Source organism: Entelurus aequoreus, linkage group LG08, assembly GCF_033978785.1.
Source record: "Entelurus aequoreus isolate RoL-2023_Sb linkage group LG08, RoL_Eaeq_v1.1, whole genome shotgun sequence".
NCBI classification, from domain to species: Eukaryota; Metazoa; Chordata; class Actinopteri; order Syngnathiformes; family Syngnathidae; genus Entelurus; species Entelurus aequoreus.
The window spans coordinates 948,984-976,639 of record NC_084738.1 but is presented as its reverse complement, the minus strand read 5'-3'; the positions used below and the strand labels follow the sequence as shown (position 1 = coordinate 976,639).

The 27,656-nt window shown below is 39.9% G+C and overlaps 1 protein-coding gene across 1 annotated transcript in view; it reads left to right on the top strand.

The window, feature by feature from the left end:
- LOC133655280 (regulator of G-protein signaling 3-like) overlaps nt 1-27,656 on the top strand; it is a 378,581-nt gene that overhangs the window by 187,256 nt on the left and 163,669 nt on the right. The window contains 1 exon segment of the mRNA XM_062055278.1: nt 8,680-8,814. Coding sequence (XP_061911262.1) covers nt 8,680-8,814 — 135 coding nt within the window.

Here is a 27,656-nt window from a genome sequence, read left to right as displayed (position 1 = left end):
CGTAACTGTTGCGTGTCGCAAATAAAACAGTGAGGCAGGAATAAATAGCTCTCTGATTAGTGATCAGGAGCAGGTGAGCATCCCAACCACTAATCAGAGGCAGGTGACAAAAATTAGCACCCATGGCAAAATTCTCAAACCACAACAGGAGCAAGAAGAACCAACATAACTGTTGCATGTCGCAAATAAAACAGTGAGGCAGGAAAAAATAGCTCTCTGATTAGTGACCGGGAGCAGGTGAGCGTCCCGACCACAAATCAGAAGCAGGTGACAAAAATCAGCACCCATGGCAAAATTCTCAAACCACAACAGGAGCAAGAAGAACCGACGTAACTGTTGCGTGTCACAAATAAAACAGTGAGGCAGGAATAAATAGCTCTCTGATTAGTGACCGGGAGCAGGTGACCGTCCCTGCGACTATTCAGAGGCAGGTGACAAAAATCAGCACTCATGGCAAAATTATCAAACCACAACAGGAGCAAGAAGAATCGACATAACTGTTGCGTGTCACAAATAAAACAGTGAGGCAGGAATAAATAGCTCTCTGATTAGTGAACGGGAGCAGGTGAGCGTCCCGACCACTAATCAGAAGCAGGTGACAAAAATCAGCACCCATGGCAAAATTCTCAAACCACAACAGGAGCAAGAAGAACCAACGTAACTGTTGCGTGTCACAAATAAAACAGTGAGGCAGGAATAAATAGCTCTCTGATTAGTGACCAGGAGCAGGTGAGCGTCCCGACCACTAATCAGAGGCAGGTGACAAAAAACAGCACCCATGTCAATATTCTCAAACCACAACAGGAGCAAGAAGAACCGACGTAACTGTTGCGTGTCTCAAATAAAACAGTGAGGCAGAAATAAATAGCTCTCTGATTAGTGACTGGGAGCAGGTGAGCGTCCCGACCGCTAATCAGAGGCAGGTGACAAAAATCAGCACCCATGGCAAAATTCTCAAACTACAACAGGAGCAAGAAGAACCAACGTAACTGTTGCGTGTCACAAATAAAACAGTGAGGCAGGAATAAATAGCTCTCTGATTAGTGACCGGGAGCAGGTGAGCGTCCCGACCACAAATCAGAAGCAAGTGACAAAAATCAGCCCCCAAGGCAAAATTCTCAAACCACAACAGGAGCAAGAAGAACCAATGTAACTGTTGCGTGTCGCAAATAAAACAGTGAGGCAGGAATAAATAGCTCTCTGATTAGTGACCGGGAGCAGGTGAGCGTCCCGACCGCTAATCAGAGGCAGGCGACAAAAATCAGCACCCATGGCAAAATTCTCAAACTACAACAGGAGCAAGAAGAACCAACGTAACTGTTGCGTGTCGCAAATAAAACAGTGAGGCAGAAATAAATAGCTCTCTGATTAGTGACCAGGAGCAGGTGAGCATCCCGACCACTAATCAGAGGCAGGTGACAAAAATTAGCACCCATGGCAAAATTCTCAAACCACAACAGGAGCAAGAAGAACCAACATAACTGTTGCGTGTCGCAAATAAAACAGTGAGGCAGGAAAAAATAGCTCTCTGATTAGTGACCGGGAGCAGGTGAGCATCCCGACCACAAATCAGAAGCAGGTGACAAAAATCAGCACCCATGGCAAAATTCTCAAACCACAACAGGAGCAAGAAGAACCGACGTAACTGTTGCGTGTCACAAATAAAACAGTGAGGCAGGAATAAATAGCTCTCTGATTAGTGACTGGGAGCAGGTGAGCGTCCCAACCGCTAATCAGAGGCAGGTGACAAAAATCAGCACCCATGGCAAAATTCTCAAACTACATCAGGAGCAAGAAGAACCAACGTAACTGTCGCGTGTCGCAAATAAAACAGTGAGGCAGGAATAAATAGCTCTCTGATTAGTGACTGGGAGCAGGTGAGCGTCCCGACTACAAATCAGAAGCAGGTGACAAAAATCAGCCCCCATGGCAAAATTCTCAAACCACAACAGGAGCAAGAAGAACCGACGTAACTGTTGCGTGTCACAAATAAAACAGTGAGGCAGGAATAAATAGCTCTCTGATTAGTGACCGGGAGCAGGTGAGCGCCCCGAACACTAATCAGAGGCAGGTGACAAAAATCAGCACCCATGGCAACATTCTCAAACCACAACAGGAGCAAGAAGAACCGACGTAACTGTTGCGTGTCTCAAATAAAACAGTGAGGCAGAAATAAATAGCTCTCTGATTAGTGACTGGGAGCAGGTGAGCGTCCCGACCGCTAATCAGAGGCAGGTGACAAAAATCAGCACCCATGGCAAAATTCTCAAACTACAACAGGAGCAAGAAGAACCAACGTAACTGTTGCGTGTCACAAATAAAACAGTGAGGCAGGAATAAATAGCTCTCTGATTAGTGACCGGGAGCAGGTGAGCGTCCCGACCACAAATCAGAAGCAAGTGACAAAAATCAGCCCCCAAGGCAAAATTCTCAAACCACAACAGGAGCAAGAAGAACCAATGTAACTGTTGCGTGTCGCAAATAAAACAGTGAGGCAGGAATAAATAGCTCTCTGATTAGTGACCGGGAGCAGGTGAGCGTCCCGACCGCTAATCAGAGGCAGGCGACAAAAATCAGCACCCATGGCAAAATTCTCAAACTACAACAGGAGCAAGAAGAACCAACGTAACTGTTGCGTGTCGCAAATAAAACAGTGAGGCAGGAATAAATAGCTCTCTGATTAGTGACCAGGAGCAGGTGAGCATCCCGACCACTAATCAGAGGCAGGTGACAAAAATTAGCACCCATGGCAAAATTCTCAAACCACAACAGGAGCAAGAAGAACCAACATAACTGTTGCGTGTCGCAAATAAAACAGTGAGGCAGGAAAAAATAGCTCTCTGATTAGTGACCGGGAGCAGGTGAGCATCCCGACCACAAATCAGAAGCAGGTGACAAAAATCAGCACCCATGGCAAAATTCTCAAACCACAACAGGAGCAAGAAGAACCGACGTAACTGTTGCGTGTCACAAATAAAACAGTGAGGCAGGAATAAATAGCTCTCTGATTAGTGACTGGGAGCAGGTGAGCGTCCCAACCGCTAATCAGAGGCAGGTGACAAAAATCAGCACCCATGGCAAAATTCTCAAACTACATCAGGAGCAAGAAGAACCAACGTAACTGTCGCGTGTCGCAAATAAAACAGTGAGGCAGGAATAAATAGCTCTCTGATTAGTGACCGGGAGCAGGTGAGCGTCCCTGCGACTAATCAGAGGCAGGTGACAAAAATCAGCACTCATGGCAAAATTATCAAACCACAACAGGAGCAAGAAGAATCGACATAACTGTTGCGTGTCGCAAATAAAACAGTGAAGAAGGAATAAATAGCTCTCTGATTAGTGACCAGGAGCAGGTGAGCGTCCCGACCGCTAATCAGAGGCAGGTGAAAAAAATCAGCACCCATGGCAAAATTCTCAAACCACAACAGGAGCAAGAAGAACCAACGTAACTGTTGCGTGTCGCAAATAAAACAGTGAAGAAGGAATAAATAGCTCTCTGATTAGTGACCAGGAGCAGGTGAGCGTCCCGACCGCTAATCAGAGGCAGGTGACAAAAATCAGCACCCATGGCAAAATTCTCAAACCACAACAGGAGCAAGAAGAACCAACGTAACTGTTGCGTGCCGCAAATAAAACAGTGAGGCAGGAATAAATAGCTCTCTGATTAGTGACCCGGGAGCAGGTGAGCGTCCCGACCACTAATCAGAGGCAGGTGACAAAAATCAGCACCCATGGCAAAATTCTCAAACCACAACAGGAGCAAGAAGAACCAACGTAACTGTTGCGTGTCACAAATAAAACAGTGAGGCAGGAATAAATAGCTCTCTGATTAGTGACTGGGAGCAGGTGAGCGTCCCGACCACAAATCAGAAGCAGGTGACAAAAATCAGCACCCATGGCAAAATTCTCAAACTACAACAGGAGCAAGAAGAACCAACGTAACTGTTGCGTGTCACAAATAAAACAGTGAGGCAGGAATGAATAGCTCTCTGATTAGTGACCGGGAGCAGGTGAGCGTCCCTGCGACTAATCAGAGGCAGGTGACAAAAATCAGCACTCATGGCAAAATTATCAAACCACAACAGGAGCAAGAAGAATCGACATAACTGTTGCATGTCGCAAATAAAACAGTGAAGAAGGAATAAATAGCTCTCTGATTAGTGACCAGGAGCAGGTGAGCGTCCCGACCGCTAATCAGAGGCAGGTGACAAAAATCAGCACCCATGGCAAAATTCTCAAACCACAACAGGAGCAAGAAGAACCAACGTAACTGTTGCGTGTCGCAAATAAAACAGTGAGGCAGGAATAAATAGCTCTCTGATTAGTGACCCGGGAGCAGGTGAGCGTCCCGGCCACTAATCAGAGGCAGGTGACAAAAATCAGCACCCATGGCAAAATTCTCAAACCACAACAGGAGCAAGAAGAACCAACGTAACTGTTGCGTGTCACAAATAAAACAGTGAGGCAGGAATAAATAGCTCTCTGATTAGTGACCGGGAGCAGGTGAGCGTCCCGACCACAAATCAGAAGCAGGTGACAAAAATCAGCACCCATGGCAAAATTCTCAAACTACAACAGGAGCAAGAAGAATCGACATAACTGTTGCATGTCGCAAATAAAACAGTGAAGAAGGAATAAATAGCTCTCTGATTAGTGACCAGGAGCAGGTGAGCGTCCCGACCGCTAATCAGAGGCAGGTGACAAAAATCAGCACCCATGGCAAAATTCTCAAACCACAACAGGAGCAAGAAGAACCAACGTAACTGTTGCGTGTCGCAAATAAAACAGTGAGGCAGGAATAAATAGCTCTCTGATTAGTGACCCGGGAGCAGGTGAGCGTCCCGGCCACTAATCAGAGGCAGGTGACAAAAATCAGCACCCATGGCAAAATTCTCAAACCACAACAGGAGCAAGAAGAACCAACGTAACTGTTGCGTGTCACAAATAAAACAGTGAGGCAGGAATAAATAGCTCTCTGATTAGTGACCGGGAGCAGGTGAGCGTCCCGACCACAAATCAGAAGCAGGTGACAAAAATCAGCACCCATGGCAAAATTCTCAAACTACAACAGGAGCAAGAAGAACCGACGTAACTGTTGCGTGTCACAAATAAAACAGTGAGGCAGTAATGAATAGCTCTCTGATTAGTGACCGGGAGCAGGTGAGCGTCCCGACCACAAATCAGAAGCAGGTGACAAAAATCAGCACCCATGGCAAAATTCTCAAACTACAACAGGAGCAAAAAGAACCAACGTAACTGTTGCGTGTCACAAATAAAACAGTGAGGCAGGAATAAATAGCTCTCTGATTAGTGACCGGGAGCAGGTGAGCGTCCCAACCGCTAATCAGAGGCAGGTGACAAAAATCAGCACTCATGGCAAAATTCTCAAACCACAACAGGAGCAAAAAGAACCAACGTAACTGTTGCGTGGCACAAATAAAACAGTGAGGCAGAAATAAATAGCTCTCTGATTAGTGACCGGGAGCAGGTGAGCGTCCCAACCGCTAATCAGAGGCAGGTGACAAAAATCAGCACTCATGGCAAAATTCTCAAACTACATCAGGAGCAAGAAGAACCAACGTAACTGTCGCGTGCCGCAAATAAAACTGCCAAGCAGAGTGTGGCGTGAGGCAGCAATAAATAGCTCTCTGATCAGTGATTAGGAACAGGTGTAGCTTCCCGACCACTAATCAGAGGCAGGTGACAAAAATCAGCACCCATGGCAACAAAGAAAACAAACAGGGGTGCTGAAACAGAACTAAACAACTAAGAAATAACAAACTAAACATGAACGGATCATGACAGGAACACAGGTAACCAGGACCAGCTCCTGGCATAAACTCTCTTTGCAGCTGTTCAAATAAGCCCACAAGCACTTGAGTGAGCAGAAAGGCTCTAAACACGTTAAGTTAAAAGTTTGAAAGCACTTTCTTATGCTATTCAATGAGCATGACTTGTACTGCATTTTGCTTCAGTTTTTGAAAAGAAGAAAACACAGCTTGGCATAAGGATTTGTTACAGGAGGGTCAACAGGCTGCGGGTGCACTGTGACAGACTTAAAGTGGCTCTAAGTGATGGATTTCAAAGAACATTGACAGTGATCTCTGTCTGCTATGCCCAAGCCACTAATTCATCATCTCAGCCAGTGTGATGTGCCATAAATACTTCCCCTTCTGTTGTTTTTTTGTCCATTTCATCACGTTTGACCTTGACTTTGGACCCTAATATTCCAATACTGTAATGTTTATATTTGTCTTGCCTGCTGCTGGTGTTTTTCCGCGGCAGCTCTAAAGAACACATTTCGGGAGATAGAAAACAACAGGAAGCAGCCAAGTGGGGCTTGATGAATCCCAAGCATAAAAAGCCAAACAACATCATAAGTCTCCTCTATAAGCTGAAATTGTATCAACAAAATAAAGTTGTTTAGTTAGGAGAATAAAGTCATCAAAAAAAAAACAACATAGTATTGTTAGAGGATAGTGTTGACTTCACACACAAATTAAATTGAGAGACAGAGGAAAAAGTTAGTCTTACATTTTTTTTAATTAATGACAATAAAGCTGATTTTTTTTCAGAGAATAAAGTAATATTAGGGCAAACGTGTCGTAGACCGTATTTTTTGGACTATAAGGCGCACCTAAAATCCTTTCATTTTCTCAAAACGCGACAGTGCGCCTTATAACCCGGTGTGCCTAATATACGAAATAATTTTGGTTGTTCTTACCGACCTCGAAGATATTTTATTTGGTACATGGTGAAATGATACAGTAAGTGTGACCAGTAGATGGCAGGCACACATAAGAGATACGTGTAGACGGCAATATGATGGCAGTCACACATAAGAGATACGTGTAGACTGCAAAATGACTCAAGTAAACAACACCAAAATGTTATGTGTTTCATTGAAAATATAGAACATTACACACAGGTCTCAAAAATCTATCAAAATGTTTTAGTACGATTTTGGTAAGCTATGAAGCTGCTCCGCTTGATGGATTGTACTGTGCTTCAACATACGGGTATTATTATGGTGTGTGTATAAGGTAAGACATATTATCTGTCGTTTTGTTTTGCAATATTATGCAAAAGCAACTTTTGTTACCTTCTGGTACCTGCTGATCTGTATTTGGGATCTGCATAAGTCCTGAAAATTTGAGCGTCTCCGCCTTTGTAGTTCGTACCGACGCCATAGTCGAAAGGCTTCCTCTTTTTCTCTATCTTCTTGTTATGGGACATTTATCCTCCGCTGTTGCCATTGCCAATCCGGTGCGCCCTATGGTCCGGAAAATACGGTACTTACAAAAAAAATTTTTATACAAAATTTGAATTTCTACATAAGACTCGTAATTATGTGAATATTTTGTAACATTACAAAAATGAAGTCAGATTTATTTTTAATGTTGTAATATTACAAAAAATAAAGTAGCGGTGTTATGAGAATACAGTGGTTTTTTTAAAATTAAAAATAAAATGAAATTGGGAAATAAAGTAGTATAATTACAAGAATAATGCTGTACTAAAATAATTGATAAAAAAGTATACATTTCAGAGAAGTGTCTAATTAGCATTGTGTAGTATTCCAAAATGAAGTGTTTTTTTTAAAGTTGTATTATTACATTAATGAAATAGCAATTTAATGTGAATATTAGGAAAATAAATTTGTATATTTTCAAAAATAAAACTGCACTGCAAACAATTTTTAAATATCAACAGTAAAACACCATGAAATCAAAAATAGTTTCACAGTAGTAAATGCAGTGGATTCCCGCAAACCAAGAAACAGTAGATAAGCAAAATGACTATGGTTATAAAACGTGGAAAACACATGACTTTACTGTGAAAATAATAAAAAATGGTTCAATGCATTTGCAAATACTGTAATATCACAAGCATAGAAAAAATTGTACGGTATTATTCTGTCTAAATTAAAGATTTTGCAGATTGTACATTTAAATTTACAGCATACCTTAATTGTTTTAGGGGTTTGTGTTAAAGCATTAGCCTAGTAAATTTTGGCGAACATGTTTTCTTGTATTTTCGCGGCAAGTAGTTTCAGACATTGAGAGGTCATGGCTCTGTGAAACTGCATCGAAATGAATCCCGCTGTGTTTAAAGTGTGCTGGAACTGGTTGCAAGAAACTATTTAAAGCTCATTTTTAATAGCTCACTTGAAGGAACATGTTGCAGAAGGCCATGTTGTGCGTTGTCCAGTGAAAGGTTGTACAAATGCTTCCAAGTGAAAATCCTCATGTACCGGTCACAAGTCTCCAAAACACAGGCATTTTTTTCCAGATACGAAATACAGTGCTCGTGCCTCATAGTGAGAAGGTCCTGGGTTCAATTCTCAGGTTAGGGGTCTTTCTGTGTGAAGTTTGCATGTTCTCTCCAGGTACTCTGGCTTACTCCCACCTCCAACCTCCCACCGTAAATTCAATGTTTTTTTTTGTAGACAGGTTACCAATGCATCAGTTTTTTTCATACCAATAAGCAAAAACAGTTATCAACTGTAAAATTAACGCATTCAACATCCCGTAATGACCTGCACATCGTGACCTTATTTTTTTTACGGTGAATTCCTGGCAAACACAGCTGCCGGTATTTTACCGTAAATTGTGCGTATTTTCATGTGGATGTTGGATCCGAGCAGTAATGTCCATCCCTCTATCTTGTCTCGCACAGAAATGTGACTGCCTGCTCAGCCTGGAAGCGTATTCGGCAGACCAGAAGCATCGTGTGTGCCAGTGCCTGAAGGACAACATTGACCAGCAGCTCCAGCTTCACAGAAGGGATCCCGCCATTGATCACTTCGATCAGGTACAAACTGGACGCTCTTGTCCACATCCTGTCTTTTTTCACATTCGTCCCCAGCCTTAATCATGAAGCCGTTAACACATGAACATGTGTGAGCGCATATATTAGCATGTGCAGTACCCCACTTCATTCCCGATGCCTGGCACACTTAATCAGCAATGTTTCCAGCTTTCTTCTTCTTCTTTGATGCTCTTATTTGAATTGTCGCTCGGCTCAAGGGTTGTGCTGCTTGACTCACTCGAGTGCTATTAACTTCTTTTTTTCATGTGCTCTTAGAGACTTCAAATATTATGGTGTTGACCTGAGCATACTGTAATGTTCTTTCTATTTTTCTTTTACCTACAAAACAACATATCAAATGACTAAAAATGTGTTGGCCCTTCTCAGGCAACTTTAGTTCATTTTTGACAAGGGGTCGTAAGCAATGTTCCCTCTAATTTTTCACGTGTCTGAGCAAATGCAAAAATTCCCTCAGCATTCAGTGATGCACATGTGAGCAACATCAGATGTGCACACTGTGGCCATACCAGCACCTGACTCAATAACAAGTTCAATGTTTTATTATAATAATCAAATGACGGCCGTCATTTTCATGGGATAATTTTGTAATATAATTGATTTGGCCGAATTGCAATTAAAATAACAAAAACAATCTTGTTTTTCATGAGCTATGTACTAATATTGTATATTTAGTTCCCATGAAAACGTTCTCATGTTGCACAATGAGATGTAAGCATGGTATGAAGTGTAAATTCCTGTAACTTTCTGTCTGAAAATCCGCCTGTAACATTTTCAGCTATCTATAGTCGAATGAAAGAAACAGAGTGAACACTCCTGTCAGTCATCCAATGTCTTTACGGGTCCGCTAACACACGTACACGCACACACGCATACAAGTACACATAGTAAGGTACCATAGTACAAATTATCCTCGATCAGGCCCAAAATGTTATCAGTTGTTCGTTATCTAATTTTGGACATATCCTGATCGTTTTATGAAAATCAAACGGCTAAAAAAAGGGTTGGCCCTTCTCAGGCAACTTTAGTTCATTTTTGACAAGGGGTCGTAAGCAATGTTCCCTCTAATTTTTCACATGTCTGAGCAAATGCAAAAACTCCCTCAGCATCCAGTGATGCACATGTGAGCGACATCAGATGTGCACACTGTGGCCATACCAGCACCTGACTAAATAACAAGTTAAATGTTTTATTATAATAATCAAATGACAGCAGTCATTTCCATGGGAGATTATTTTCTAATATAAGTGATTTGGCCTACATACAATGAAAATAACAAAAACAAACTTGTTTTTCATGAGCTATGTACTAATATTCTATATTCAGTCCCCATGAAAACGTTCTCATGTAGCACAATGAGATGTAAGCATGGGATGAAGTGTACATTCCTGTAACTTTCTGCCTGAAAATCCACCTGTAACATTTTCAGCTATCTAAGGTCGAATGAAAGAAACAGAGGGAACACTCCTGTCAGTTATTTAATGTCTTTATGGGTCCGCTAACACACACATACACACAGTAATGTAGTACAAATGATCCCGATCAGGCCCAAAATCTAATCAGTTGTTCCTTATCTCATTTTGGACATACGCTGAAACTTTTATGAAAAACAAACGACTAAAAATGTGTTGGCCCTTCTCAGGCAACTTTAGCTCATTTTTGACAAGGGGTCGTAAGCAATGTTCCCTCTAATTTTTCACGTGTCTGAGCAAACGCAAAAACTCCCTCAGCATCCAGTGATGCACATGTGAGCGACATCAGATGTGCACACTGTGGCCATACCAGCACCTGACTCAATAACAAGTTAAATGTTTTATTATAATAATCAAATGACAACAGTCATTTCCATGGGATTATTTTCTAATATAAGTGGTTTGGCCTACTTACAATGAAAATAACAAAAACAATCTAGTTTTTCATGAGCTATGTACTAATGTTGTTTATTCAGTCCCCATGAAAACGTTCTCATGTAGCACAATGAGATGTAAGCATGGGATGAAGTGTACATTCCTGTAACTTTCTGTCTGAAAATCTGCCTGTAACATTTTCAGCTATCTCTCGTCGAATGAAAGAAATAGAGTGAACACTCCTGTCAGTCATACAATGTATTTATGGGTCCGCTAACACAGGGTTCCCCAACCTTTTTTCCACCAGAGACCGGTTTAATGCATGCGTTATTTTCACGACCGGCTTTCTACGCGTGGCAGATGAGCCTTTGGTTACAATCTGGCACATTAACATGTTATATGGCCATTAATATGCATTTTCCCATGTACTATAATAAAATAGTTGTATTATACATCAATTAACAAGCTTATTGGTGTGTTTAGTGGGACAGGCGGAAGACAATTCGAAGAAAATGCGGTTGTTTATAAATCAATTAATGTTTCTCTACGGCCCGGTAGCAAACGTGTCACGGACCGGTACCGGTCCCCGGACCGGTGGTTGGGGACCACTGCGCTAACACACACATACACGCATGCACGTACACACATGCACGTACACACAGTAACGTAGTACAAATGATCCCAATCAGGCCCAAAATCTAATCAGTTGTTCCTTATCTCATTTTGGACATACGCTGAAACTTTTATGAAAAACAAACGACTAAAAATGTGTTTGCCCTTCTCAGGCAACTTTAGTTCATTTTTGACAAGGGGTCGTAAGCAATGTTCCCTCTAATTTTTCACATGTCTGAGCAAACGCAAAAACTCCCTCAGCATCCAGTGATGCACATGTGAGCGACATCAGATGTGCACACTGTGGCCATACCAGCACCTGACTCAATAACAAGTTAAATATTTTATTATAATAATCAAATGACGGCAGTTATTTCCATGGGATTATTTTCTAATATAAGTGGTTTGGCCTACTTACAATGAAAATAACAAAAACAATTTTAGTTTTTCATGAGCTATGTACTAATATTCTATATTAAGTCCCTATGAAATCGTTCTCATGTAGCACAATGAGATGTAAGCATGGGAGAAGTGTACATTCCTGTAACTTTCTGTCTGAAAATCCGCCTGTAACATTTTCAGCTATCTCTTGTCGAATGAAAGAAACAGAGTGAACACTCCTGTCAGTCATACAATGTATTTATGGGTCCGCTAACACAGGGTTCCCCAACCTTTTTTCCACCAGGGACCGGTTTAATGCATGCGTTATTTTCACGACCGGCTTTCTACGCGTGGCAGATGAGCCTTTGGTTACAATCTGGCACATTAACATGTTATATGGCCATTAATATGCATTTTCCCATGTACTATAATAAAATAGTTGTATTATGCATCAATTAACAAGCTTATTGGTGTGTTTAGTGGGACAGGCGGAAGACAATTCGAAGAAAATGCGGTAGTTTATAAATCAATTAATGTTTCTCTACGGCCCGGTAGCAAACGTGTCACGGACCGGTACCGGTCCCCGGACCGGTGGTTGGGGACCACTGCGCTAACACACACATACACGCATGCACGTACACGCATGCACATACACACAGTAACGTAGTACAAATGATCCCAATCAGGCCCAATATCTAGTCAGTTGTTCCTTATCTCATTTTGCAAATATGCTGAAAGTTTTATGAAAATCAAATGACTAAAAATGTGTTGGCCCTTCTCAGGCAACTTTAGTTCATTTTTGACAAGGGGTCGTAAGCAATGTTCCCTCTAATTTTTCATGTGTCTGAGCAAACGCAAAAACTCCCTCAGCATCCAGTGATGCACATGTGAGCAACATCAGATGGAGCAACATCAGATGTGCACACTGTGGCCATACCAGCACCTGATTCAATAACAAGTTAAATGTTTTATTATAATAATCAAATGACAGCAGTCATTTCCATGGGAGATTATTTTCTAATATAAGTGATTTGGCCTACTTACAATGAAAATAACAAAAACAAACTTGTTTTTCATGAGCAGCTATGTACTAATATTCTATATTCAGTCCCCATGAAAACGTTCTCATGTAGCACAATGAGATGTAAGCATGGGATGAAGTGTACATTCCTGTAACTTTCTGCCTGAAAATCCGCCTGTAACATTTTCAGCTATCTATAGTCGAATGAAAGAAACAGAGGGAACACTCCTGTCAGTTATTTATTGTCTTTATGGGTCCGCTAACACACACATACACACAGTAATGTAGTACAAATGATCCCGATCAGGCCCAAAATCTAATCAGTTGTTCCTTATCTCATTTTGGACATACCATGAAAGTTTTATGAAAATCAAATGACTAAAAATGTGTTGGCCACTATCAGGCAACTTTAGTTCATTTTTGACAAGGGGTCGTAAGCAATGTTCCCTCTAATTTTTCATGTGTCTGAGCAAACGCAAAAACTCCCTCAGCATCCAGTGATGCACATGTGAGCGACATCAGATGTGCACACTGTGGCCATACCAGCGCCTGTCCCAAACCTGACTCAATAACAAGTTAAATGTTTTATTATAATAATCAAATGACGGCAGTCATTTTCAAGGGAGATTATTTTCTAATGTAAGTGGTTTGGCCGAATTACAATTGAAATAACAAAACAAATCTTGTTTTTCATGAGCTATGTACTAATATTGTATATTTAGTTCCCGTTAAAACGTTCTCATTTTGCACAATGAGATGTAAGCATGGGATGAACTAACTTTCTGTCTGAAAATCCGCCTGTAACATTTTCAGCTATCCATAGTCGAATGAAAGAAACCGAGGGAACACTCCTGTCAGTTATTTAATGTCTTTACGGGTCCGCTAACACACAAATACACGCATGCACGTACACACAGTAATGTAGTACAAATGATCCCGATCAGGCCCAAAATCTAATCAATTGTTCCTTATCTCATTTTGGACATATCCTGAAAGTTTTATGAAAATCAACTGATAAGTTTGTGAGTTATTTAACCAACCAGCCAAAAGACAAACCAACCAACCAACTGAAAGACAAACTAACCCACCAACTGGCCAAAAGACAAACTAACCAACAAACCAAACAACCAACAGACCGACCGGCAAACCGACCGTTCTTAAACAATTTGCTCAGGCATTTCTTCACAAAGTGGTGACTCTCGCCCCATCCTTGTTTGTGAATGACGGAGCATTTCATGGAATTTGCTTTTATACCCAATCATGGCACAACACCTGTTCCCAATTGGTCTGTTCACCTGTGGGATGTTCCAAATAAGTGTTTGATGAGCAGTCCTCAACTTTCTCAGTCTTTTTTTGCCACTTGTGCCAGCTTCCAAATGAGCTATTATTTGTAAACAATAACAACGTTTACCAGTTCGAAAGTTAATTATTTTGTTATCAACAACATAATTAATTATCTTGTCTTTGCAGTCTATTCAATTGAATATAATTTGAAAAGGATTTGCAAACCATTGTATTCTGTTTTTATTTACTAATTACACAACGTGCCAACTTTACTGGTTTTGTGTTTTGTACAATAATCTTTGTTACAGTTCTGCTTTTATACATTTTATTCCGTCCACATAGCATGATTGTGTAGAACGTCCCCATTGAAACTACTGATGACTTCATTGAAAAGAATGTCAGGCAAACACGTCTAGCGCCTTGAATCGATGCAAGCATCGACACACATAATCGGCACACAGCTTCCACTGATTGCCTCTTAATTTGGATGAACTCCACTTGTAATTTCCCTCTTTTTATTTCCCTCTGAAATTCGCAATCCAGCGCAATGGAAGCGACTCTTTTCACTCCTTCCACAAAAAAATAAGCACATCTTTTTTTTGCCATCTGCTCAGGATACCAGACGTTTCACACCCTCAACTTGTTTGCAGCACATGCTCATGAGGGTGTTGGTGTGGGGAAAAAAAACTCAATTAAGCTCAAGGATCGTTTTTTGCCAGCACAATTCCTGCACGGGCTCAATTTCCTAAACGTCATTATTAGTACTTTCTTCTTACAATCTTGATGATGGCGTCCCCGCCTGCAGGCCAGGAACTGTTTGCTTAATCATATTGAACGTCTCGACAAACGAGTTCACTTTTGATTGCGTTTCTGCAGAGTACCTCTGAGGCAAATACTTTGTGTTCAGCCAGCACCGCGTAATTACATGCAACATTTATTTGGGTGCCGTTTTTCGCTGCGTGCGGCCAGTCAGATTTTGACACATATTATCTATAAAGGACTCAAATGCTTCCCAATATGACCTGAATAACTTTTATTCCAGCTCGCGCTAATGTTTTAGATTTAAATGAGCGATGATGAAGAAGCATTGTCTGCCATGATTAGGGCAGCTTACTCTGTATTCATTGCAATCTAATCTTTTTTAGCAGGAATTCCAACTTATATGCAATTAATTAGATTCAAGATGAATATTAATTACAATTGCAGAAACATGAATAGCTTATACAGTGCTTCCGGAAAGTATTCACACCACTTCACTCTTTCCACATTTTGTAATGATACAACTAGAAATGTCCGATAATACTATATTATCGGCCGATAAATGTTTTAAAATGTAATATCGGAAATTATCGGTATCGGTTTCAAAATGATCGGTATCGGTTTCAAAAAGTAAAATGTATGACTTTTTAAAACGTCGCTGTGTTCACGGACGTAGGGAGAAGTACAGAGCGCCAATAAACCTTAAAGGCACTGCCTTTGCGTGCCGGCACAGGCACATCATTTCTACGGCCTTGGTCAACAGCCATACAGGTCACACAAACAACTTTAACACTGTTACAAATATGCGCCACACTGTGAACCCACACCAAACAAGAATGACAAACACGTATCGGGAGAACATCCGCACCGTAACACAACATAAACACAACAGAACAAATACCCAGAACCCCTTGCAGCACTAACTCTTCCAGGACGCTACAATATACACCCCCCGCTACCCCCTACCCCCCCACCTCAACCCCGCCCACCTCAACCTCCTCATGCTCTCTCAGGGAGAGCATGCCCCAAATTCCAAGCTGCTGTTTTGAGGCATTTAAAAAAAAATAATGCACATTGTGACTTCAATAATAAATATGGCAGTGCCATGTTGGCATTTTTTTTCCATAACTTGAGTTGATTTATTTTGGAAAACCTTGTTACATTGTTTAATGCATCCAGCGGGGCATCACAACCAAATTAGGCATAATAATGTGTTAATTCCACGACTGTATACATCGGTATAGGTTGATATCGGAATCGGTAATTAAGAGTTGGACAATATCGGAATATCGGATATCGGCAAAAAATCCATTATCGGACATCCCGAATGCAGCTGAGATAGGCTACAGCGACCCCCCACGACCCCAAGAGGGACAAGCGGTAGAAAATGGATGGATGGAGGGATGGAATAAATTATTTGTTGTCCTCAAAATTCTACACACAATACCCCATAATGACAATGTGATTTTTTTTTTTTTTTAAATTTACCAAATTTCTTAAAACTTGACTTGAGGCTGTAATTGCTGCCAAAGGTGCATCAGCAAAGTATTAAGCAAAGGCTGTGAATACTTATGTACATGTCATTTTTTATTTTTTTATTTATTAAAAAAAAAATTAAATTGCAAAAAATATATATATATTTTTTTTGCATTGTCATTATGGGGTATTTATTGTCTGTAGGATTTTTTTTTTTTTTTTTAGGACAAAAAATAATTTATTCCCATTTTGGAATAAGGCTGTAACATAACAAAATGTGGAACAATTGATGCACTGTCGGCAAGTATTTTGCACACGCACACACTTTCCTGCCCATTAGACACACCATTCCATTTGTCTTTGCTCCTGCATGCGCAAGCTGTACTCTGCGTGCCATCCATTGTTTGAATATTAATCATCTAATGCACATTCAGCGTGAGGAAGACCATTTACACTTTGTACACAAGGAATATGTACCGTATGCGCATTACGGTCATGCATTCTTTTTCTATAGCTGCTTTACCGCAGCCATAGAAGCAATGTACTGTACGCATAGAAATGCATTTCTTATCTGTAATAATGATCTGGAGTGCATGACAAATTGGAAAGGATAAAAAAAAAAGCTCTCTTTGACCACATGGTCATTTGTTATTAGAATAACACAGCAGCATCAGAAGCAATGTTATAGCGACGTGAAGTAGCAGCGTTTATACCGCTTGGTCCAGCAAGTGGAGTTTCACATCAACAGGTGAGTCGCACAACAGCAAATGCAGCTACTGCCATCTTGTAGGGTTAATGAAGATTAAAAAAAGGCATTAGGAGGTTGCTTACAGCCACAGCTGTTAATATCATAATTGTATTTATTAGATACTCGGATGGTTATTTGCTTTAGTATCCCGCACTGACTTAGCGGTTAATGAATAGGTGTTAACTGGAGCATTTTAGGGTAATATGTTTCAAGGTGTTGCCACCATGACATGTTCATTAACTGTACAAGTGCACTTTTTTTATAGCATTTTACAGAATTTTTTGCTGCAGCTGTTACATATACTGTAATATAACATGGTAATTGGATTTGTTATATATTGTATATATTATATAAAAATATACTACAATATAATATATCAGTATATATTATTTACTGTATATATAATATGTAAATATTACATATATGTTATACTTTATATTTCTACTATGGTACATTTTTAGTCTACTTTATACCTGCATTATCCTTTCCATCCTTAGCCTTTCCATCCATTGTAACTGAGCTACTGTGTGGAACAATTTCCCTTGTGGATCAATAAAGTTTGTCTAAATCTAAGAATGTGTGAAGAGACGTTAACCACTAGGGATGTGATTCTTACAACAACTCATGTTTTGATTAGATTGAATTTTTGGGGTGATGATTCGGTTTTCATTTTAAAACCAAATTTCGCAATATATTATTTTGGTATGAAAAATAGAATTGAACCTTTGCAAAACAGGTTATAGGTTACACGAGCTCCTCTTGGAAGCAAACGGATGAATATGCACGTGAGTAAGCGCAGAGATGGCCTAAAACGTGTTCTTAAAAATAAAGGAAAACAATTTTTGAAAATTTATGGATCGATGTATACCGTATTTTTCGGACTATAAATCGCTCCGGAGTATAAGTCGCACCAGCCGAAAATGCATAATAAAGAAGGGAAAAAAACATATATAAGTCGCACTGGAGTATAAGTCGCATTTTTTGGGGAAATTTATTTGATAAAACCCAACACCAAGAATAGACATTTGAAAGGCAATTTAAAATAAATAAAGAATAAACAACGAATGAAGAATGAACAACAGGCTGAATAAGTGTACGTTATATGATGCATAAATAAACAAACTGAGAACGTGCCTGGTATGTTAACGTAACATATTATGGTAAGAGTCATTCAAATAACTATAACATATAGAACATGCTATACGTTTACCAAACAATCTGTCACTCCTAATCGCTAAATCCGATGAAATCTTATACGTCTAGTCTCTTTCGTGAATGAGCTAAATAATATTATTTGATATTTTACGGTAATGTGTTAATAATTTCACACATAAGACGCTCCTGAGTATAAGTCGCATCCCCGGCCAAACTATGGAAAAAACTGCGACTTATAGTCCGAAAAACACGGTAATTGGAATTAAATAAGAATCGCGAATCGGATGGTAATCGATATTTTTCTGCACCCCTTTTAACCACTGTATGATAGAACTGTATGAAGAAATGCAAAGGAAAAAATACGTTTTTGGGTGTCATTTTAAGCTCTGTGGTTGTCAACATACTTTGTTCCTTCATCACTGGTGGCCGTGTGGTAGTATTTCATTAAAAAACTATATTATTACTGTAAAGACCCCACAAAAAAATATGACTGTGGATAAAATTGCAGAACATCGTGGTGAAATTATTTTAAAAATATTTGACAAAATGCCATATACTTTTTAGCATTGATGGTGCCTTCACAGATGTGTAAGTTACCCATGCTTTGGGCACTAATACATCCCCATACCATCACAGATGCTGGCTTTTGAACTTTGCGACGTCCACAGTTTCCAAAAACAATTTGAAATGTGGACTCGTCAGACCACAGAACACTTTTCCACTTTGCATCAGTCCATTTTAGATGAGCTCGGGCCCAGCGAAGCCGGCGGCGTTTCTGGGTGTTGTTGATAAATGGCTTTGGCTTTGCATAGTAGAGTTTTAGCTTGCACTTACAGATGTAGCGACAAACTGTAGTTACTGACAATGGTTTTCTGAAGCGTTCCTGAGCCCATGTGGTGATATCCTTTACACACTGATGTTGCTTTTTGATGCAGTACCACCTGAGGGATCAAAAGTCCGTAATATTCGCTTACGTGCAGTGATTTCTCCAGGTTCTCTGAACCTTTTGATGATATTACTGACCGTAGATGGTGAAATCCCTAAATTCTTTGCAATAGCTCGTTGAGAAATGTTGTTCTTAAACTGTGCGACAATTTTCTCATGCATTTGTTCACAAAGTGGTGACCCTCGGCCCATCCTTGTTTGTGAATGACTGAGCATTTCATGGAAGCTGCTTTTATACCCAATCATGGCACCCACCTGTTCCCCAATTAGCCTGTTCACCTGTGGGATGTTCCAAATAAGTGTTTGATGAGCATTCCTCAACTTTCTCAGTCTTTTTTGCCACTTGTGCCAGCTTTTTTGATACATGTTGCAGGCATCAAATTCTAAATGAGCTAATATTTGCAAAAAATAACAACGTTTTCCAGTTCGAACGTTAAGTATCTTGTCAATTGAATATAGGTTGAAAAGGATTTGCAAATCATTGTATTCTGTTTTTATTTATGATTTACACAACGTGACAACTTCACTGGCTTTGGGTTTTGTAGGTGACAGAGCAAATTAGCGTAGCATTTACCATTACATCATTTAATGTGGCTCGCCACATCATTTTTTGGGGTTTCGAAAAGCTGGAAATGATAAAGCAATTTATTTAATTTTTTTTATTTAAATAAAGCCACATAATTTAATGTGGCCCACCACATAATTTTTTCTGGCCCGCCAAATCATTTGATGTGGCATGCGAAATACTGGAAATAATAAAGTATTTTCTTAGATTAAAAAAATAAATAAATAAGGCGAAATAATTTAACATGGCCTAGCGCATCATTTTTATGGCCCGCCACATAATTTAAAATGGCCTGTCACATCATGCCATGCGGCCTGTTACATAATTTATTGTGGCCCGCGAAAGTCTGGAAATAATAAAGCATGTTCTTAATGTATTTAAAAAAAATAAAGCCTCAACATTAAATTTGGCCAGCCACATCATTTAAAATGGTGTGTCACATCATTTAGTGTGGCCTGCGAAAGGCTGGAAATAATAAAGCATGTTCTTAATGTATTTAAAAAAATAAAACCTCATCATTAAATTTGGCTAGCCACATCCATTCCAGTATTTGTTCTTGGAATTTTGACAACAAATTTACAGCAATCAATTTCATTATGTGGGCTCTGTACTGAGGATGTCATTGTGGCTTGTGCAGCCCTTTGAGACACTTGTGATTTAGGGCTATATAAATAAACATTGATTGATTGATTGATATGTTCTACACTTAAACATTATCTGATCATGCAACAAGATTTTCCAAGCATTTTTTTTTTAATTATCAAATTAAATACCTGTGTGGAGGGGGGCGTGGCCTGCAGACCTGCAGCGAAGCAGGGTGTGCCAGGACCGGCTTCGAGATCAGCGACAGGTGCGTTATCTAATCAGCTGTCGCTGATCTCAAAGCCAGTCCTGGCACACCCCGCTTCGCTGCAGGTCCCCAGGCCACGCCCCCCTCCACAACCTGAATATCTGCTTGTCATTTTCACTTGCAATTTTCTACGCAAGCTATTCATCAATCTGTTAGTATAAAATACAATAATCAAAAACAGTTGCCTATGCAAATTGTGTAATGAGGATATTACTATTAGTGTTACTCATATACACTACCGTTCAAAAGTTTGGGGTCACATTGAAATGTCCTTATTTTTGAAGGAAAAGCACTGTACTTTTCAATGAAGATAACTTTAAACTAGTCTTAACTTTAAAGAAATACACTCTATACATTGCTAATGTGGTAAATGACTATTCTAGCTGCAAATGTCTGGTTTTTGGTGCAATATCTACATAGGTGTATAGAGGCCCATTTCCAGCAACTGTCACTCCAGTGTTCTAATGGTACAATGTGTTTGCTCATTGGCTCAGAAGGCTAATTGATGATGAGAAAACCCTTGTGCAATCATGTTCACACATCTGAAAACAGTTTAGCTCGTTACAGAAGCTACAAAACTGACCTTCCTTTGAGCAGATTGAGTTTCTGGAGCATCACATTTGTGGGGTCAATTAAACGCTCAAAATGGCCAGAAAAAGAGAACTTTCATCTGAAACTCGACAGTCTATTCTTGTTCTTAGAAATGAAGGCTATTCCACAAAATTGTTTGGGTGACCCCAAACTTTTGAACGATAGTGTATATGTTCACTGTTACAAATGGCCCTCTGAGGGCGGCCATAATTGCAATGTGGCCCTCAATAAAAACAAGTTTGACACCCCTGGAATACGCTACATTTTTTAAAAATAGCCGCACTTTGCACACCCCTTGCTTTTAGACGCTCACCGAGCTAAAGTCTCATTGGACTCCCATCACATTTCTCACCACTACTTCTGTACAGTGTGTGAACAAACTACTGTAAATCTGTAAATGTCGATGGTTGCATGAGCTCCAAACTCATTTTCCAGTCACCAAATTCTCTCTTGAGAGTTTTGTTTCTCTTCGGCCCGTCGCTTGAAGCAGATACAGTATCTCCTCAGACATCTTCTCCCTGGTCATTTGGCCCACTTACAATACTCTCTCTTCCTGTTTAGCTTTTTCCTAAATGCACACACACACACGCGCACACACACACGCACACACACACGCACAAACGAGCACGGTGCAACACGGAGATGTTATGTTACTCACTACTGCAGCCTGCAGTGGATTAATTCCCTTGTCCCTCTTTAAACATTAATGCCTTCCCTTCGGTGGGCCGGTGTTTAGCTTTATTTTAGCTCAACTTTTTACTATTCATAACTGTGTTGTGTAACCGAGCAGAGCGGGTGCGGACCGGGCGGAGCCGTGCCCACTCGGCCCCCGAAGAGGGCGGAACGCCGTGCGTTCACTTGCAACTTTAATTACAGGCTTGATGAAAAAAGAAGTGAGGCTGCAGTGTGCTCAGCATGCAGCGTGGCTGTGACGACAGTTGGAATATGAGACTTCAACTTATTATCTGCTGCTTTTTCTTTGGCTTTTTTCTTTTTGGATGCCATTATGGGTACCAGTTATGCCAAAGTATGATGAACAATTTTAAATATCAAGTTACATACATGAACTGCTTCAACAGCTGAGCGCTCCGGTCTTATACAGCAGTGTTTTTCAACCTTTTTTGAGCCAAGGCACATTTTTCGCGTTGAAAAAGTCATTGTCGCAATTGTTGTATATGACTTTAAAGCATAACCAAGCATGCATCACTATAGCTCTTGTCTCAAAGTAGGTGTACTGTCACCACCTGTCACATCACACCCGGACTTATTTGGAGTTTTTTTCTGCTGTTTTCCTGTGTGTAGTGTTTTAGTTCTTGTCTTGCGCTCCTATCTTGGTGGCTTTTTCTCTTTTGTTGGTATTTTCCTGTAGCAGTTCCATGTCTTATTTCCCGCATCTACTTTGTTTTAGCAATCAAGATTATTTCTGTTGTTTTTATCCTTCTTAGTGGGGACATTGTTGATTGTCATGTTATGTTCGGATGTACATTGTGGACGCCGTCTTTGCTCCACAGTAAGTCTTTGCTGTCGTCCAGCATTCTGTTTTTGTCAGTTTTTTGCAGTAGGCCCTTAAAAAAGCACAACGCTCATGTTATATAGAACAGTGATCCCCAACCACCGTGGACCGGTTGGTACACAAGAAGTTAAAAAAAAAAATATATATATATATGTATATATATATATATATATATATATATATATATATATATATATATATATATATATATATATATATATATATATATATATATATATATATATATATATATATGTGAAAAAAAAAAATATATATATATATATATATATATATATATATATATATATATATATATATATATATATATATATATATATATATATAAATATATATATATATATTTAAAAAAAAAAAATTAAATCAACATAAAAAACACAATATATACATTATATATCAATATAAATCAATACAGTCTGCAGGGATACAGTCAGTAAGCACACATGATTGTATTTCTTAATGACAAAAAAAAACAAAAAAAAAAAAACTTTTTTTTTTTTTTACTACCCCTTCCCCCCCGGTCCGTGGGACAAATTTTCAAGCATTGACCGGTCCGCAAGTACAAAAAGGTTGGGGACCACTGATATAGAAGATCTTTGAATAGTGTTTTTGCAGTAGGTCCTTAAAAAAAACACACGGCTCCTGTCATATAAAAAATCTTTGACAAACATTTTTGCCGTAGGTCCTTAGAGGCAGAGAATCACTCCTGTCATTATAGAGGATCTTTGACTGGCATTTTTGCAGTCGGTCCTTAAAAACAGCTGAGGACTCCTGTCATGTCAAAGATATTTGACTTACATTTTTAGCAGAGCACAGTAGAAGATATTTTACTCTCGTTTTTTGCAGTAGGCCCTTAAAAAAGCACAACGTTCCTGTCTTATAGAGGATCTTTGAATAGTGTTTTTGCAGTAGGTCCTTAAAAAAAACACATGGCCCCTGTCATATTAAAAAAAATGTTGACGAACATTTTTGCCGTAAACACTCCTGTCATTATAAAGGATCTTTGATTAGCATTTTTGCAGTAGGTCCTTAAAAACAGCTGAGGACTCCTGTTATGTCAAGGATCTTTGACTAACACTTTTGCAATAGATCCTTAATGACCACAGAGCACTCTTGTCATAAACACCAGAGGATCTTTGAGTGGGTTTTTCTAGTTGATCCTTAAAATAGGTGGAGCGCTTTTGTCATATAGTGGATCTTTGACTGGTACTTTTGGAGTTGATCCCTAAAAACAGAATGGAGCTCCTGTCGTACAGAGAATATTTGACCAACTATTTTTCACCTGTCCTGTTCAGCAGCGTCATCATGCAATATGGGTGATAATTATTTTACCAGAAGAGGTGAAAAAAAACTGTTATTTATGACGTCATTAGCTATCTGTTAACAAAACAAATCAGTATTCAGTAATGAGTATTTTGAGTTCTATTTATCTTTCCATTCTTTCCTCTAAGTAGAGATTTTCAAACTGTGGTGTGTGTACCATTACCCAGGTGTGTCAAACTCATTTTAGATGGGGGGCCACATGGAGAAAAATCTACTCCCAAGTGGACAGGACTGGTAAAATCACGGCATGATAACTTAAAAATAAAGAAAACTTCAGATCGTTTTCTTTGTTTAAAAATAGAACAAGCACATTCTGAAAATGTACAAATCATAATGTTATGTCCCGAAAGGGACAAGCGGTAGAACATGGATGGATGGGTGGATATTTGTTAAATAAAACCTCTGTCTTGTTTTTAACGAATACTTAAGCCTACTATGGTACTGTGTTTTAATGTTGGTCATAATGGTGGTACTTGGAGAGCCAAATCTTTTCTGAGATAGGCTCCAGCGACCCCAAAAGGGACAATCGGTAGAAAATGGATGGATGGATATTTTGTTAAATAAAACCTGCCTTTTTTTAATGAATACTTAGGCCTACTACGCTACTGTGTTTTAATGTTGGTCATAATGATGGTACTTGGAGAGCCAAATCTTTTCTGAGATAGGCTCCAGCGACCCCGAAAGGGACAAGCGGTAGAAAATGGATGGATGGATATTTGTTAAACAAAACCTCTGCCTTGTTTTTAATGAATACTTAGGCCTACTACGCTACTGTGTTTTAATGTTGGTCATAATGGTGGTACTTGGAGAGCCAAATCTTTTCTGAGATAGGCTCCAGCGACCCCTCGCGACCCCAAAAGGGAATGGATGGATGGGTGGATATTTGTTAAATAAAACCTCTGCCTTGTTTTTAATGAATACTTAGGCCTACTACGCTAGTGTGCTTTTGATGTTGGTCATAATGGTGGTACTTGGAGAGCCACATTTTTTCCAAGATGGTATTGGTGGAAAAAGTTCTGATCTACGGGGAAAATGCTTCCATCGAGAGACACTTTTGGCCACTAATTAACAATACGGTGCAAAGTTTCAAGTTGATGTTCCACTTTTTTTTCCCCCAGCCCAATGATTACTAGACATGCCTTCAGTCAGAGGCGGAGGGTGACAAAGACACGCACTGTGGTAAGTGCCTATATTTAAAATAGGGCCGACACATACTGTACAAGCACATGATGCGATTAGATAAGGTCTGATGGAACAAACCTCCTGGGGTTGGGCGCACACACAAGAAAGAGAATAATATCCGTGTGTGTGTGTGTGTGTGTGTGTGTGTCTTCGGTGTGGTTTTGATTCACGGCTTTGATTTGTGACGAGTAACTTCTAAAAATAGCACGCCGAGAGGGAGGCTGAGAGAGATAGATGGAGCGGGAGAAGGGAGAGGAAGGACACTTGGAAGCTGCGCTCGCCAGAGTTACTTCCATTGAATCTTTGCATAACCTTCACCCTCTTTATGTTTACACGACACTTCACCATTCTCCTCCTATCTCTTCTTTAATTTCCTGTATCCTTCACCCTTTCCACTCTCCATACCTCCCTTTTTGCTGTACTGCTCTCTCACCGTCCGACTGCTGCGACATCCCATACAAGACAAGGGAAGCACACATCACAGACGCCGGATTAGCTGCTCTACTGTGTGTGTGTGTGTGTGTGTGTGTGTGTGTGTGTGTGTGCACGTGCCGCCTCAGAGTGTGTCTTTATGTCTGCATGTGTGTCTTCTTTGCACACACACTCCAGCAAGCTGTGCGTCCAGATGCCTGTGTCTAAGGTAATGTTCTATTTTGGTTTGGAATGAGGATGTTGTTATAATTAAAGTGCACGCCTTTTGGATGATAATGGCTGTGGGACCCCTGCTGCTTTTTTGGAGAGGGGCTACTGATTGTTGGAGCTTCAGCTTCTTTGGTTTTTTATTGCTCCTTTCGGACTTCATTTCGGGCTGGAAATTGTCTTTTTTACTCAGTGACGCGGTAACTGTTTTTCCTTGATAAATAATTGATAGCAGACATGAATAAAATCACAAGTGCCCAGTCAGTGTACAAAGCCAAATAATATACAATAATACATTAAAGGCCTACTGAAACCCACTACTACCGACCACGCAGTCTGATAGTTTATATATCAATGATGAAATCTTAACATTATAACACATGCCAATACGGCCGGGTTAACTTATAAAGTGACATTTTAAATTTGCCGCTAAACTTCCGGTTCGAAACGCCTCTGAGGATGACGTATGCGCGTGACGTAGACCGGCGAACACGGGTATGCCTTCCACATTGAAGCCAATACGAAAAAGCTCTGTTTTTATTTCATAATTCCACAGCATTCTGGACATCTGTGTTCGTGAATCTGTTGCAATCATGTTCATTGCATTATGGAGAAGGAAGCTGAGCAAGCAAAGAAGAAAGTTGTCGGTGCGAAATGGACGTATTTTTCTAACGTAGTCAGCAACAACAGTACACAGCCGGCGCTTCTTTGTTTACATTCCCGAAAGATACAGTCAAGATGGAAGAACTCGGATAACAGAGACTCTAACCAGGAGGACTTTTGACTTCGATACACAGACGCCTGTAGAGAACTGGGACAACACAGACTCTTACCAGGATTACTTTGATTTGGATGACAAAGACGCAGACGTGCTACTGTGAGTATGCAGCTTTGGCTTCTAAACATTTGATCGCTTGACCGTATGTGCGCAACTTTTTTTTGCGTATGTACGTAACTTTTTAAAAATATATAAGCTTTATGAACCTTGGGTTAGGTGAACGGTCTGAGTGATTGTGTGTGTTGAGTGATTGGGCTGAGTGATTGTGTGTGTTGATCAGGTGTTTGAATTGTATTGGCGTGTTCTATGGAGCTAGGAGCTAGCAGAGGAGCTAGCATAACAAACACGTAGGTGTTTTTATGCAGGATTAATTGGTGGCATATTAAATATAAGCCTGGTTGTGTTGTGGCTAATAGAGTATATATATGTCTTGTGTTTATTTACTGTTGTAGTCATTCCCAGCTGAATATCAGGTCACCCCCGGCTCTCACAGCATCTTCCCTATCTGAATAGCTTCAACTCCCCACTAGTCCTTCACTTGCACTTTACTCATCCACAAATCTTTCATCCTCGCTCAAATTAATGGGGAAATTGTCGCTTTCTCGGTCCGAATCTCTCTCACTTCATGCGGCCATCATTGTAAACAATAGGGAACTTTGCGTATATGTTCAACTGACTACGTCACGCTACTTCCGGTAGGGGCAAGCCTTTTTTTTATCAGATACCAAAAGTTGCAATCTTTATCATCGTTGTTCTATACTAAATCCTTTCAGCAAAAATATGGCAATATCGCGAAATGATCAAGTATGACACATAGAATAGATCTGCTATCCCTGTTTAAATAAAAAAAATTCATTTCAGTAGGCCTTTAATATGTTTTGTGGTCAAATTGCATGAATATTTGAATTATATGTATATATAGCATACGTTGCTTTGGAAAAATGTAGCATTTTATGGCAACATTTATTTGTTTAGGTCTGTAAAAAGTTATTCCACATTACTGAAGTTAGAAATAATTTGTAAAGGTGTGGGGGATAAAACAAAACTATAGACTTTGGGTTGGCCACTCATAGTATGGTGGTTCACATAGCTGACTTTGTAGAATATGTTGTGAAATGTTGAGCAATTAAAAAAACCTTC